The sequence below is a fragment of the Ursus americanus genome, chromosome 8, assembly GCF_024610735.1.
Source record: "Ursus americanus isolate L20-20 chromosome 8, mUrsAme1.1.p, whole genome shotgun sequence".
NCBI lineage: Eukaryota > Metazoa > Chordata > Mammalia > Carnivora > Ursidae > Ursus > Ursus americanus.
Genome location: NC_142134.1, coordinates 77,142,119 through 77,156,525, shown reverse-complemented (window position 1 = coordinate 77,156,525; position 14,407 = coordinate 77,142,119). Strand labels below are relative to the sequence as shown.

The 14,407-nt window shown below is 51.0% G+C and overlaps 1 protein-coding gene across 17 annotated transcripts in view; it reads right to left on the bottom strand.

The window, feature by feature from the left end:
* Positions 1-14,407, bottom strand: part of SLC2A9 (solute carrier family 2 member 9) — a 286,157-nt gene that overhangs the window by 33,378 nt on the left and 238,372 nt on the right. For 10 of the 17 annotated variants that reach the window (XM_045771357.2, XM_045771354.2, XM_045771356.2 and 7 more), the window contains one exon: positions 7,979-9,872. The exons of 3 other annotated variants lie outside the window; for them this stretch is intronic. In XM_045771357.2, the coding sequence (XP_045627313.1) occupies positions 9,621-9,872 (252 nt within the window). In that variant the 3' untranslated portion in view covers positions 7,979-9,620. 4 more of the 17 variants (XR_006775166.2, XR_006775167.2, XM_045771359.2 and 1 more) reach the window with 4 other exon arrangements.

The window sequence follows — 14,407 nt, the reverse complement described above, 5'->3', positions numbered from 1 at the left end:
ATAATTAACCAGAGAATTAGTTGGAGTGGGGGTGACGCATCCCTACTGTTCTCACAAGAGAGTGATCTATAAATCAGGTGTGATAATTTGCCAATTTTTGCTGTGAAATATAGAATTAAGAAAAATCAGAGTTCCAATTGGTTTGAGCAGCTTGTTGAAAATCTTTCTAACGAGAAGCCTACCAGGGCATATGGAATGAGAAAAAAAGGCAGGGGAGTGAACTGATGGGAATATTTGTTATTTCTGGCAACTGGTGTTGAGAGTTGTGCATTCATTTCCAAAATCAAGGGGCAATTGGACAGGTTGAGTCTATGGGTCAGGACATCTTTATCCTTGAGAGGGCCAAATGGCCAGCACCCTTTGATGCTTCGGCTTGTGTTTAGGCTTTCATGGCTGATGATCGCCCCCCTCATGACGGACAGAGCCTGCCTTGGAGCTTGCTAGCTTCCGTTTTGTCTCCTGAACACACTTTTCCATCCTCTTCTGGTTTGCTGGGGATTCCCCCTCTGACTCTGTGGCTCTGGAAGAGTTGCCATTCAGATTATACTACCCCTTGCCCACCACTTCTGGGTTGAACATACGAGCAACTGTTCTCCCTGGTCACTGTGACGGTGGCCTCGGGGATATGCATGTGACCTGGGCAGGGAAACCAGAATCTTTGTGAGGTTGATACATGGATACTGAGGGTGGTAGATTGTTTGCAAAGCTGGCCACCACCACAGCTCCCGTCCTATTTGTCCCTTTGTGATGTGATTTCGTATGCTTCCCACCAAGAGGTGGAATCCACTCCCCTTGAAGTGGGGCTGGTCCCATGACTTGATTTGATCAGTTGAAGAGATGTGTGAGTTCCAAGCCTCAGCCTCCAGAGGACTTGCAGATTCTGTTCTCATTTTCTTAGAACACTGCCCCTTCATGAGCAAGCCAGCCTGAGACGGAAATGCTTCATGCAGAGAGAGGCCCTGTAGAGAGGCTCAGACATCCCAGCTGTTCCAGTCATCCCACTGAGGCCTCTGACATGTGCGAGGGCATCTGAGCCCAACCAGCGTCCAGCTGACACCACCTGGCCACAGATGCCTGACTGAATGCAGAGGACTCCACATGGATCCAAAGAACTGCTCAGCTGAGCCTTGCCCGATTTGTTGACCCACAGAATTGTGAGCAGTGAAATGGCTGTTCTCTTTTAAGCCACTAAGTTTTGGGGAGCTTTTTTCCATAGCAAAAGATAAATAATACATCGGGAGAGAGATTTCTCTCCCCCACTGGGTGGCCAGGCTGAGAACGTGCAAGGCTGGGGGCTACTGGAAGCCGCCATATTGGGACTCTCAAGCCAAGAAAGCCAAGCAGAGAGAAGCAGAACCAAGAGAGGACAGACACAGAGCTGGAGCCATGAGTGATGTGACTTGAGCCCCTGAATCCAGGAAGACTTACGCTGGTTGCCTTACTAAACCTCTAGTTTAGCAAATGAAGATCTTCCATCTTTAAGTTTGAAGCTAGCATGAGTCAGGATTCGTCACCTGCAACCGAAAGGGGACTCACTGACCGACATTTGTTTTCTGGGTGTGTTCTGGGCAATTTGGTGTCAGCCACATTTTGCCAGCCAGGTGATTTCTAGTATCTTTAAACTTAGTTCCCATGTCTGTCAAAATTTCCTGATTTCAACAAATTATCGTATTCACAATTTATTCGTTCAGCTGCTCTCTATTTAGCACTCACTGTGTGCAAGGAACAGTGGTCACAGCTGAAGATTTAGCAGGTGGTAGGACATGTCCAGTGTCCCTAGGCTCTAGTCCAGGCTCTTGAATTAGAATTGCATTAGATTCCAAGTAGAAGAAGAAATGGACGTTATGAGCGTGTTCACAACTCACCTCACCATCTTGTCGTGAGAAACAAAGGGGAGGGGTCGCTTGTGTGAAACACCTACCTGCTCGTATTAGTGTCACAGGACAAAGCTAGAAGGCCATTTCTGAAGGATCTGCTTCATCACCAAAATACCTTCTTTCGGATGCTCTTTTCTGCTCCTAGAGCTTACACGGAAGGCAGCACCCTCGATCTGCCACATGGTGAGGCGGTGAGTGGCTGAGAAGTGCCTGCTCTAAATTCAAGAGGCACAGTCATGTTGCTGCTGGAGGTTTGGGCCCCAGCACACTTCTGAAATCCTGCCTCTGTCTTCACCACCCACATGTCCTGCCGAGAACCCAACTTCTTTTTGCCTTGGCCTTTACTACTTCCAGCTCTGGTTCTTGACTGAGACAAACCACAGTCCCCAAATGCTGTGATTTAATGAGAGGAAATTTACTTGACTCAATGTACAGATTTGCCAGGGGACGTGATTCTGATAAGGAGAATTCTATCCACATCTTAGCGTGAACTGCAGCAAATGTCTGAAACTGTGAGCAGCCGCCGAGCCCCTGTCATTCAATGAGACCTCCGTCCTTTGGGGTTCACAGCCAGCGAATGAATGTTTAGTGGAAGGGAAACGGGAAGAAGCCTGATTATAATGGTCTGACCCCCTGATGTCCACTCATTTATTCCAGGAGGGGCAGTGTCATAATAGGGTGTTGTCTGCATCGACCTGTGCTCAGCCAGAGATGAAAGGTGTGGGGCGGGTTTGGTCCCAGGGATATTTAGGTGCCGCCCTCATGATTCTTCACAGTCTGGACTCAACCCACCGACCAGTGTGGCCTCCCACTCTTGCGTTTATAGCTACTGTGTTTGGCTGCCATTCCCATGTCATTGGCCCTTTTGTCTCAAATTCCTCCCTGCCTCGCCTCAGCCTGACAAAATCTGAATACCACAACTTACGTGAGGCTCCCACGTTACCACCTGGAAGCATCTGGCCCAGTCACCCCAGACCACAGCCCGTGTCTCTGCAGGGGTCCCGTCCCATCCTCCTCATGGCTTTGTCAGGATGTTAACTTGTTCAGTGAGCGCTTGCCAGGAACATGGGGTCCTGAGATGAATCAGCCATTTTCTTGTAGGATCTCTTATCTGGGGTCTAGGAGGGGAGACATCCAAGTAAACAAAGATCACCGTGATAGGCCGTGCTAAATCCCTGAAGAGAGTTGAACACAGGCTTCTGTGAGAAGGAAAAGAAAAGAACCCAGCCGAGACTGGGGAAGCAGAGAGAGAGTTTTAGGGGCAGGTGTTAGAAGCTGGAGGATGGACGGAAAAGTAGCCTCCAGACTGAGAAGGAACGTTGAAACTGAAAAACGAAGCAAGCCACTCTATACCATTTTCTTCAGGGTGACTTCCAGACCAGGAAGACCAGGCGGACAAATGATCCAGGCACCCCGCAGCCATTCTCCATAAAGTCCAGTCCATAACCCACAGCTTTTCTAGAGGGAGGGGCATGGTGGTGAGGTCACAGGGGAGTTACCTAAAGTGGGGCCCCCTGTGCACCGGCCATCTGTGCACTCCTGTCAGGGCATACATTCACCTCCAGGGGCCTGGGACACGTGATCGCTGCGGGAGGTCGTTGTGCGGATATGAGCAAGACGGTGGGCAACGATGGAGCCAGTGTGGGCACGCCTCCAGGAGGGAGCCTCGGCGTCGTCCTTCAGGATGACTAGAAATCATCGGAGTGAGGAGAAGGAGAAGGACAGTCTATGTAGAGGGACCACCGGACTCGCGCTGATGATCAGCGGTTTGTTTCCCTCACACATCCACAGCCTTCTGAAGGAAGAGATGGGTTTCATCCGTGTTTATACCCCCAGTACCTAGGACAAGTGTATATTGGGTGCTCAGCAAATGTTTGTGGGATGAATGGACGAGACCTTACTCCAGAGAACGTTACTTCTGTTTTTGTTTGCGGATATGAGCTCTAAGCAGTGCCACGTAACTCAGTGAATAATGACAAAACAGAATGGAAGATAACGGTCTATATCGGCGATCTATACGTAGTTTTACCAACCATGCCAACACCTGGCAGTTTGAGGCAACAACCACCTATTATTCTTTGTGACTCTGTGAATGGCTGAATGATTCTTCTGCTCCTGTCTCCTGGCCTCACTCACGCAGCTGCATTCAGCTGCAGGGTCACTGGACTGGAGCTCAGCTGGGACAGTGGAGATAATGGGCCCCTCCCTTTCGCTGGCCCTTTATCCTCAAGGAGGCTACACTGGGCTTCCTCATCACACAATGACATCAGCATTCTAAGAGGAAAGCCCGAGAGCACAAGTGCTTATTAAGCTTCTGCTCCTGTCATATTTTCTGATGTCTCGTGGCCAGAGAGTTGCATGGCCACGTCTAAATTCGGCACAGTTGGAGATCACACAAGGACGAGCAACTGGCAGGCGTGATTCACCGGGGCCATGGATGCTTCCACCCACCACAGGTCAGCAGGTGTCTGGTTGTCACAGTGGAAGGGATGGTACAAGTCAGAGTCCTTGTTCTGGAGAAGAGGGGTTGGGGCCAAATTTCTGAAGTCCCGTAGGGCAGCGATCAGAGCCCTAGACTTGGCTGGACTTGGAGCTGGAAGAGCAGGGCTTGACTCAGATGAAATGTATCCAGTATTTACTTCACAGGTTACCTCTAGCAACAGAGGCAGCCATGTGAAAGCAGTTGCAAACTTGATAGGAAGAGAAATTGGTATTCGTAGGCAGAAAACCCAGGTAGCACCACAGCCAGATTCAAGCCCCCAGCAAAGCTGCTCTCACCAGATAATCCGTGAACGTGAATCCACGCTCCCCTAACCCAGGGGCCCCTGTGCTCCGGAGGGACAACTCGCTGAGTGTCTAAAGATGGGATTTGCTTCGTATATTCTCATTTGCCTTGGACTCTGTCCTCTGACGACCTGTATGAGCTGAGTTTAGGCTTCATCATGAGTAAGAGCAACTCAAAATAACAGTTACCTTAGATGACATGGAAGTTTTGACTCCGAAGCAGAGGCCATTGTTGGGCAGTTCTGTCCATGCGGTGCGGCCCCAGGGTCCTGCCTGCTCACCGCCCTACACCCTCGGGACGTGGCGTCAACGGCGGGGTCCAAGGTGGTGGCCCATGCACATTTTCATGAGAAATAAAGGCAATTTCTCTGGTACCCGGATCATACCAGGAAGAGACCACGAGGTGCTGCTACATGTGTGAGATGAGAAGTCAGCCTTCTCGAGGGAAGGAGGCAGAGAGAAGGTCTTCAAGATGTCGGTGAGGAGAAGCCGGATGTGAAATGCAAGTGATGGTTGCCCTGGGTTGTTGGGACGGTGTTCGAATCATGCAAAGTGAGTCCCGCGATATTTACTTCAAAGTGAGAAAAGAATATAAAAAGACTTTCTACCACCTTCTTCTCACATCCCGGTGAACCATCCTGTGCCCTCCTTACTCACCCCTCCCTGTGGGGACCGCTGCCCTCGGTGACCTGTATCAGTCGCCTATGGCTGCCAGAAACATCACGACGACGTTGGTGCTGTAAAGCCACACAAATTTACTGTCTTCTAGTTGTAACGGTCAGAAATGACACATTCAGGATGTGGGCAGGGCTGTGTCCCTTTTGGAGTCTCTCGGGGAGAGATGGTTTCCCTTCCTTTTCCAGGACGCCGCCTGAGCTCCTTAGCTTGTGATCCTTTTCCTCCATCTTCAATGCCAGCGGTCTTCAAATCTCTCTCTCTTGCCCTCTCCCTCCCTCCTCCCCCACAAGTCCTTCTCTGACGCTGACCCTCCTGCCTCCCTCTTATGAGGACCGCTGTGACTGCGTGGGGCTTGCTGGATTATCCGTGTTAATCTCCCATCTCAAGACCCTTACCTCAATCACCCCAGCAACGTGTCTCTCTTTTTTTTTTTTTAATGTTTTTTATTACATTATGTTAGTCACTATACAGTACATCCCTGGTTTCTGATGCAAGGTTCGATGATTCATTAGTTGCGTATAACACCCAGTGCACCATGCAATACGTGCCCTCCTTACTACCCATCACCAGCCTATCCCATTCCCCCACCCCTCTCCCCTCTGAAGCCCTCAGTTTGTTTCTCAGAGTCCATAGTCTCTCATGCTTCACTCCCCCTTCTGATTACCCCCCTTTCTCTATCCCTTTCTTCCCCTACTGATCTTCCTAGTTCTTATGTTCCATAGATGAGAGAAACCATATGATAGTTGTCTTTCTCTGCTTGACTTATTTCACTTAGCATTATCTCCTCCAGTGCCGTCCATGTCCAGCAACGTCTCTTTGCCCCATAAGGTAACAGTCACAGGTTCTGGGGATTAGGCCCTGGGCATCTTTGGGGGCCATTTTTCTGCCTACCACACGACCCATTCATTCAACCAGTATTTACTGTGCTCCTACTATGTGCTGGTACTATGTTAGCTGGAGTCAAACGGTCATGGCTCCTGCCCTCCTGGGGGTAGCTCTTCATTTTTTAAAGACAAGCACCAGCTGACAAGGCCCAGAGCCAGTGAATACGTGCAAGAATATGGCCACCGCCCCAGGAGTTCAGCTTCACCACTGGAACTGGCCTCAGTGCCAAAAAAGGGAGCGATTTTTTACTCTTTGATGACTCTCCCCCGCCTCCCCCTACCTTCTTTCCCCAGAGGGTCACCCCCTCTGTCCCACTGGCCAGTCAGGGAGGGTTTCTCTTGGAGCCTTTTCTGTGGGCACGGACTGTGCAGCTCTGGAATCGGTCTGTCCTGGAGTAGAAGTCAGGAGATGCGGGCGGAAAAAAATGTAGAAAACTCACTGCCCTATAGGTTGTCCTGTGAGGGTTTTTTTTTTTTTAAGATTTATTTTTTTGAGAGAGAGACAGAGAGAGAGAGCAGGAGAGACGAGCAGAGGGAGAGGGAGAAGCAGGCTCCCCGCTGAACAGGGAGCCCGACGTGGGGCTCGATCCCAGGACCCCGGGATCATGACCTGAGCCGAAGGCAGACGCTCACCCGACTGAGCCCCCCAGGCACCCCTGTCCTGTGACTTTTGATGGGCCCCTTCCATCTGCCTGCTATCCTTTATTTTTCACGTGTCCGTGTTACGTGTTCTATCCAGGGTTTCGGTGCTCGTCAGTGAGGGAAATAGAGCCGAGTGTGCTGATTCCATCTTAGCCAGACCTGGAGGCTGGAGGAGTTCCTTTTCTTCCAGTGAACCTGAAAAGACGTCTGCCTTCGTGGCTTTGAAATGAGAGGGTAGAGTAAAGCAATAAGACTGGGACCTAATCCCTCATCTTCGGGTAGGAGTTGGGACAGGAGGTCTATGAGTTTGAGCAGCGATTCCTTTAGGGTCCATGAACGGATCAGGGGGCTGTAAACGGTGAGTTCCTGTCGGAAAGCACGAGAGCCTGTGTGGCAAGGCTCACAGGAACGTGCGTCCCTCTGGCTGCCACTCCCCACTCTCGGCATTGGAAAAGCACGTCTGCATGTGAAGAGTTCACTGCAGTGGACAGTGGAGTATGATCGAAAGTCTCTGGAAGGGAGATGCTGCATTTGGTTTAATAGAAAGTGGGCAAAATAGGAGATAAGAGACAAGAGAGTTGTAAATCGTTGCTATGTATTCTGTGACTATAACAGTGTAAATCATAGGCCGGAAATGGACGGAGAGGTGTAAAAACGAGAGTGATAGTGTTAGGGAAATGGAAGCATGTGAGATTATGGGCATCTTAGTGTTTTCTTTTTCAAACATTTACTTAACGTTGCCCTGCTGACTTTTCAAACGTGGAAACGCTAAGAGTGACTCCCGGCCTACCGCCTGCTGGCTGTGTTGCTTCCCCAGCTCATCGCCGCCATTTTTTAGGAAGGCCTTCCTGATTCTCACCTCTCACCGACCCCTGTGGTCCTGTGACCTGTTCCTCCATCGCTGTGTCCCCCCTCCTCTGGGTAACTTCACTGCTACTGCTTCTTTGATTTCCAATCTTCGGTGGCAGGCCATGAGCGAATGCGGGACAGAGCAGTGTATTCTCCTGCTCCCCGACGTGTCCTCAGCGCCTACCTAGGGCCTAGCCCCGCTAGGTACCTACTTTTTAGAAGCTAACTACTCAAGTCTACACATGAAAGACAACACTCCCCAGCTAAGATTTCTTTTTGCACTTTATTTGGCTTTTTGGTCTCCGGCACTTTGTGTACCCACCTATCACTTTCTCTCCATATAGACACACGCTGTCCAAATCTTTCTGCCAAACCGTAGCTCGGGAGGATGGTGCATTGAGTTGGCAATCAACTAAAGGAGCAGCCCAGTGATGAGAGTATTTGGTGGGAAAGGAAACTCAGAATTCAGATTTTGGGTAAGGCTGTCCTTGTCAAGAATGGGACTGAAGGGGTTCCAGGGGTGTTGCCATGTCCAGAGGCGTTCCTCTCCGGCCCACTCCTCCTGTGACATGAATTCGAACACACACCTGCTAACTCACGCACACTTTCACTTATCTATGGGCGTCCCGACTTTGTTTCACTCATGGGGCAAATACAGGGAATCGTCCAAACCTCACGGCATACATAACCACGGCAGCTGGAAGTTGTCCCAAACCAAACAGCCCTAGCACCGAAGGGCTGGAAGAGTCCTCAAGCATATCTGCTCCTAAGAACTTCTTCCACAAGCGACACTTAGATTTCCTTAATGACAGTCAAGGCAGGCAATCACCCCACGTTTGCTTGAGCACTCTGTGTAATGGTGAACTCAACTTCTGTGATGATTAATTTTAGGTGTCTACTTGACTGGGTCATGGGGTGCTCAGATATTTGGTTAAACATTATTTTGGGCATGTCTGCGAGGGTACTTCCAGACAAGAGTAGCATTTGAGCTGGTGGACGAGCAAAGCAGATTGCTCTCCCCGATGTGGGTGGGCCTCAGCCCATCTGTCGAGGGCTTGAATAGAAAACAAAGAGGCAGAGCAAGGGCGAATCTGCCCTCAGATTTACTGGTTGAGCTATGACGTGGGTCTTCTGCCCTGTCTTTCCACCAAGACTAGGCTCAGCTTCCGAGTCATTCTTAATATTGTTTTCTTCAGTTGAAAACAACTCACTTTGCAGTCCCTGCCCCAGCCACTGGCAAGTTACTTCTTCCGCATCTTGATCCTCTTTATGCCTTCTGAGACACGTCTGATACTCTGAGGTGAAGACGGTTTCAGGGATGGAAGTCTTCAGCCCGTGTGTGGGACACAGCCTGGGAGGGGCAGAACCCGGAGGACGGTGGGTTGGTCCACAAGGCTGAGATCCTGAGGCTGAGCTCCACAACGCCGAGCCAGAGGTTGGTAACGGTATTTATCAGGAGGCACAAAGAGTCTTTCCACTGAATTCCAAAACCCTTCATCTAGGACCAAAGCCCAGGGTCCCCGAGGCCTCAGGACCCAGGCTGAGGGCAGCTCGAGGCTACTTACGGCACAGTTGGAACCAGCACCTCAGGCTGTGGTCTCCTGTCCCTGTGTCCCATTTCCTATACTGTTTTCCTGTGAGAAAGCTGTCAAGCGCTATTTCCACAGTTTCATCTGGAATCCATGGGCTAAGTCATGAAGGAGACAGGCCATCGATCCAAACAGAAGGGTGGCTCTACTGGAACATAAGCTGATATCCCTTCCACCTTCCGGAAGAATTCGGACATTCAGTATGAATAAAACCCAAATGGTTGTGACCGTAGATTAGCAAAGGTTTATTTTTAAATACTTAATACTATTAATCATGTGTGGAAATTTTGGTTTCCTGAAATGGTGAGATCATCCATTTAGATAACCCCGTTTTGGACATAATTGTCCAGAGTGGAGGCGGGGTCTGGCTCGGGCCTTCTGGTCACCTTAGCATCAGAGGCAGCTGAGTCAGTGTTCTCAGGTGGGTATGCCTTGTTCCTTCTGGCAAATGCCTGGCTGATTTCTGCATGGGTTCTGTTTTTCGTCTCAGGCAGGACAAAATAGAAATAGACAGCCCCTGTGAGGCAGATCGCGGCAAAAACCAGGAAACAGTAGGTGTCCAGACTTTTCTGTGGAAAGGAGAGACAAAGAACATCAGGTAGACAATCCCCAAACTGGCTGCGATACCGTCTCTGAACAGGTTTTGAAAGCTCCCCATTCCTATATCCATATTCCTGGATGGCGCACCACACGCGTGACGCGGACTCTAAAGGCCAACGGTGCTGGATGAAGCGTCTACAGGAGACGTTCTCATGTGAGCTGTGAATACATCCGCTTCCAACCCTGGAGCCCATGAAGAAATGGCAGTCTTCTGTTTTCTTTTTTGAAAACTAGGCCTATAAAAAAAATAGTCATCACGAAAGCAAAATGTCATACTTGCTGAATGTTATTTTAAGTTTGTATTTACACACCATACATGAGGGTGTCTGAGGCTGGACCCTGCCAGCTGACGTCTGAAAATCATCTGTGACACCTCCTGTCCCCTAGCCGTCATGCAGGACCCACACATTAGGTCTCAGCGGGCTTCCTTGCTCAGACAGCTCCCCGGTGTTGCCGCCCCTGGCGTGCCCACTCTGGAAGTCCAGCCCAGCGGTCGGCTAGGGCCATGTGGGACCACCGGACTCTGCCCTTGTGGGAAGGCAACCACAGACGATGATCCATAAATGTGTGGCTGCACTCCAGTAGAATTTTATTTGCAGAAAAATAAACCAGGTGGTGGGCAGGAGTTTGTGGAACCCTGCCTTGCCCAAGCAACATTGCCCCTCACCTTCTTCACCCATGTCCCCCATCCACATGGCCTCTTCCCTGTCTGTTCTCTGTGAGGCAGCCTGGGGAGACTTGCAAAAACATATCCTGGTCATGCCAGCCCCCTGCTGAAAACTTTTCATCCCGTGGCTCTTGGGATGAGAACCCACTTCCTTAGCTTGCCCTGGGGAGTCGGTGAGGTCTCCTCTCTCTGCTTCTTCCACACGGGCCTCATCACTCCCGCCTCCCACCCTGCTTCTGCTGACTTGCTGGTCCCTCTTCCTGTGATTCCACCTCCTCAGCTCCTGTCTCTCTTCGCCAGGGGCCTGCCCTGCCCCAGGCCAGGCCCCTGAATCATCATCTCCCCTGGTTCCATTCTCTTTCCCTGCAGGACGATGGTAACCGCATAGTTAGGTATGTGGCTGCTTGGTGAAGGACTGCCTCTCGTTGGACTGTACGCTCCAGGAGTCAGCAGGGTCGTGTCTGGTTTGGCTCATCACTGTGGCCCAGTGCCCAGGTCAGCGTGTGGACAATAGCAGGTGCTCAGTGGATATTTATGGAGTGAACAAATCAATCCATCTGTCAATCAGATTTGAATCTGACAAATCAATCTGTCTTTAAGTTTCCCTGTTGCTATGGACTTACTTATGAGCCCCCCAAATTCATATGCTGAATCTCTAACCCCCAACGTGACTGTGTTTGCAGATATGGCTCTTGGGAGGTAACTGAAGTGAAACGAGGTCATAAGGGTGGGGTCCAAATCCCATAGGATGGGTGGCGTTATACAAGGAGGGAGAGAGAGACTGCTCTTTCCCCATCTGTGCACACCGAGGAGGAGCCACGGGAAGCCATGGTGAGAAGGTGGCCATCTGCCGGCCAGGAAGAGAGCCCTCCCCAGAAACTGAGCCAGATAGAGATTCTTAGGCGTCTACCTAGAAAAGCAGATTTTGGGCTGAAGTTGTCCTTGGGCCCTAATCTCCTTACCATTTCAGTCTGCTTCAAAATGAAAGCTCTTTGTCTGCTCCTTGGCAGTTCTCTTTTCTGAGGTACTTCTTCTGCAGAACAGGGAACACCTTGGGCCCCTCAGATAACCCAGTTCTCTAGCCCACCTGGCAGGTGCTGCCTGCCATCAGGAAGCCGGAAGCCAGAAGCTTGAAACAAGCTCCAGGACCCAATTTACCACAGACTTGCTCCTCCAAGGACCAGAGCAGACCAGTCGGAGGGGCAGTGGACCCTAGCCCTGGCCTCCCACAGACTTTCCCCTCATTATAATGCTAAAATTCATGCCCCAGGTGGAGGTTTAACATGCAAATAGAGCAGGTGATGTCTGCAAAGCCGGTTCTGGCAATGGCTTCCGCACACCCAGCTTCCTGTGTTTGCTTACTCCTACAGGCTTGGACTGCACTCTTTTCCCACCTCAGCCCCTTCCAGTTCTTCCCCTGGCCACTGGTCAGGGAGCAGCCCTGTATCCCTTTTCCTCAGGCCGTCTTCCTCAGGCCTGGGAGGGAGCTAGCAATGAACACTTCCTGCACCGTCCCTGGCCTCCCGTCTGTTTCTATACACAAGAGTCAAAGAACGCCAAGGTCATGAACAAAACCAACTCTGCTGGCATCTTGACCTTGCACTTCCAGGCTCCAAAACGGCGAGAAATTAATTTCTGTTGTCTAAGCGCCCCCATCAGTGGTATTTTGTGCCGGCAGCCTGGCAGACTAGACTTCCCCTAGCCCTCCTGACTTCCCATCATTTATGATTATGAGTAATTACAACACCTACGTCTCTGCTTTGAAATAAAGGACATTGAATTGAAACTTGTGCAAATTCAAATAACTTGAATTGCTACTGGGAATGGCTAGGTCAAAAAGAAAGGATATTTTAAATGATGAGTCTTTGCAACAGGCGTGTAAACAGGACCATCCGTTCCTGCTGTGGACACGAGCCAGCCTCTGCCCGCAGCTGGGAGCGCTACTGGTATTAATACTGGTATCAGTACGAAGCCATGTTTGGGGAGGGTTCTGGGCCAGACACTGGGCTAAGTCCTCGGGACCAGGGAATCAATCAAGCAGCTTGCCCCAGGCCTCCCGTTGGTTAGCACGAGGCTGCAAGTCCAAACTCCGTGTTCCCACCCGCTTTGCAAACTGGCTCCTAGTGGACAGGTTTGAAGCCGCAGCACACCCAGTGCCTCCAGTTTCCTAGGCCACGGGTGGCCGAGTCACATAGTGGTTAAGCTTTCCGAGCCTCTCATGTCTGAAAATGCCTTTTCCCCTCTGTCATATGTGAAGGTACAGACTTCTAATTTCAAAGTAGTTTCCTCTCCAGACTTTGAAGACGGTGTCCCTTACCCTACAGGTAGAGTCTTGCTCAAGAGCAGGGCGATGTCACCTGATTACCATTTCTTTTCAGGTTATCTGAGTTTTCCCTCTGGAACTTTGAAGATTTTCTTTTTTAACTTAGTGTTCTTAAATTGCACATCACTGTGTTTAGAAAGGGATCCTTTGCACCCAATTTGCTTAGCACAAGGCAGGCTGTTCATGTGAGGGCTGGTCTTCTTGCATGTCTGGAATTTTCCTTCTGTCGTTTCTCTGACCATTCCCTGATGAAGACCCCTTAGCCACCCCCCACCCACCGTGTCCTGGGACCCCTTCCACTTTCTCAGCAGCCGTGTCCTGGATGCACTCTGGGCCAGCCTCTCTCCTTCAGTTCAGCCCATCTACCCTCTAAGAGATGTCCTCATGATTATGACTACATGCTTGCGACCCTGTCTTGTTTTTTGAGCAGGCTGTACCCTTATTTTGAGCATAGCTAGGATTCTGAGTGGGGCGGGCAGGCTGGGGTGTTCAGCCACCTTTCCTTAGGCACCTGGGAGCCGAGTCTTCAAGGATGAGCGGCGTGGAGGTTGCAGCTGTTTTGGGACTTGAGTAGATGGAGGAAGGGCGTATAGGTGACGGCGGGGACACCCTGCATACCTCTCTGAGAACCTGATGAAAAGCTACGGATCCCCTTCTCCATCAAAAGGAAAAAAAAATCTCATACACTTGACATTTTCAACACCATTTCTAGAGCGGGGGCATGTCACAGTCTTGCTGAAACTCTTCCATGGGCCACCTGGCATCCGCAGGCCCCGGGCTTTAAGTTCCATGACGGCGGGATCCGTGTCACCTGCTCAATGCAGGTATACCCCGGGCCCAAGACAGTGCCTGGGTCACCGAAAGTGCAGTCTTAATAAGAATATGCTGGATGAGTGGATAAATGAATGAAATGAGAGCACTTTCATGGAGAAGATCGAAGGGATGAAAGGGTGTTCGAGTTAGATGTTCACGACGTGACAAAAACAGAATCCCCGATCCATGGGACGCTGGCTCCCTGGGGATTCACACCAAGCTCCTGGCTGAGTCGGCGCAGGGGCTGCCACTTAACAGTGGAGGGGAAGTCCAGTGCCTTACACTGGTCCCTCCAACTCTGCGGAGAGCTTACAAAGCCAAGGCTGTTGCGCGGTGGGAGCAGCATCGACCTGAAACGCTAGGCTGTCTCTCGGGGGAGCCGGAAGGAAGCAGGGAGCTTGGTGCTGTCTTCTGTCTCTGCCGTGTGTGCGGGCACCTGAGTCACTGTCGCGGGCACACTCAGGATCTTGTCGGAGTTGCCCGGGAACCCATGAGGTAGACACAGCCCGTGGCTGCCTGATGGCATCTCAGCTCCTCACGCTCGGCTGGCAGCCACACCGCACAGCCCTGCTGACACCTCGCACTCACGGCCCCCTCCGCGGCAGGCCGCTTCTTCGCCGCCCGTTCTCAGCCACGCACGGCGGTCTTCCCCGAATCACCGGGGCTCCTTCCTCCCTCTCTGCCTGTCTTTGCTCCGAAGT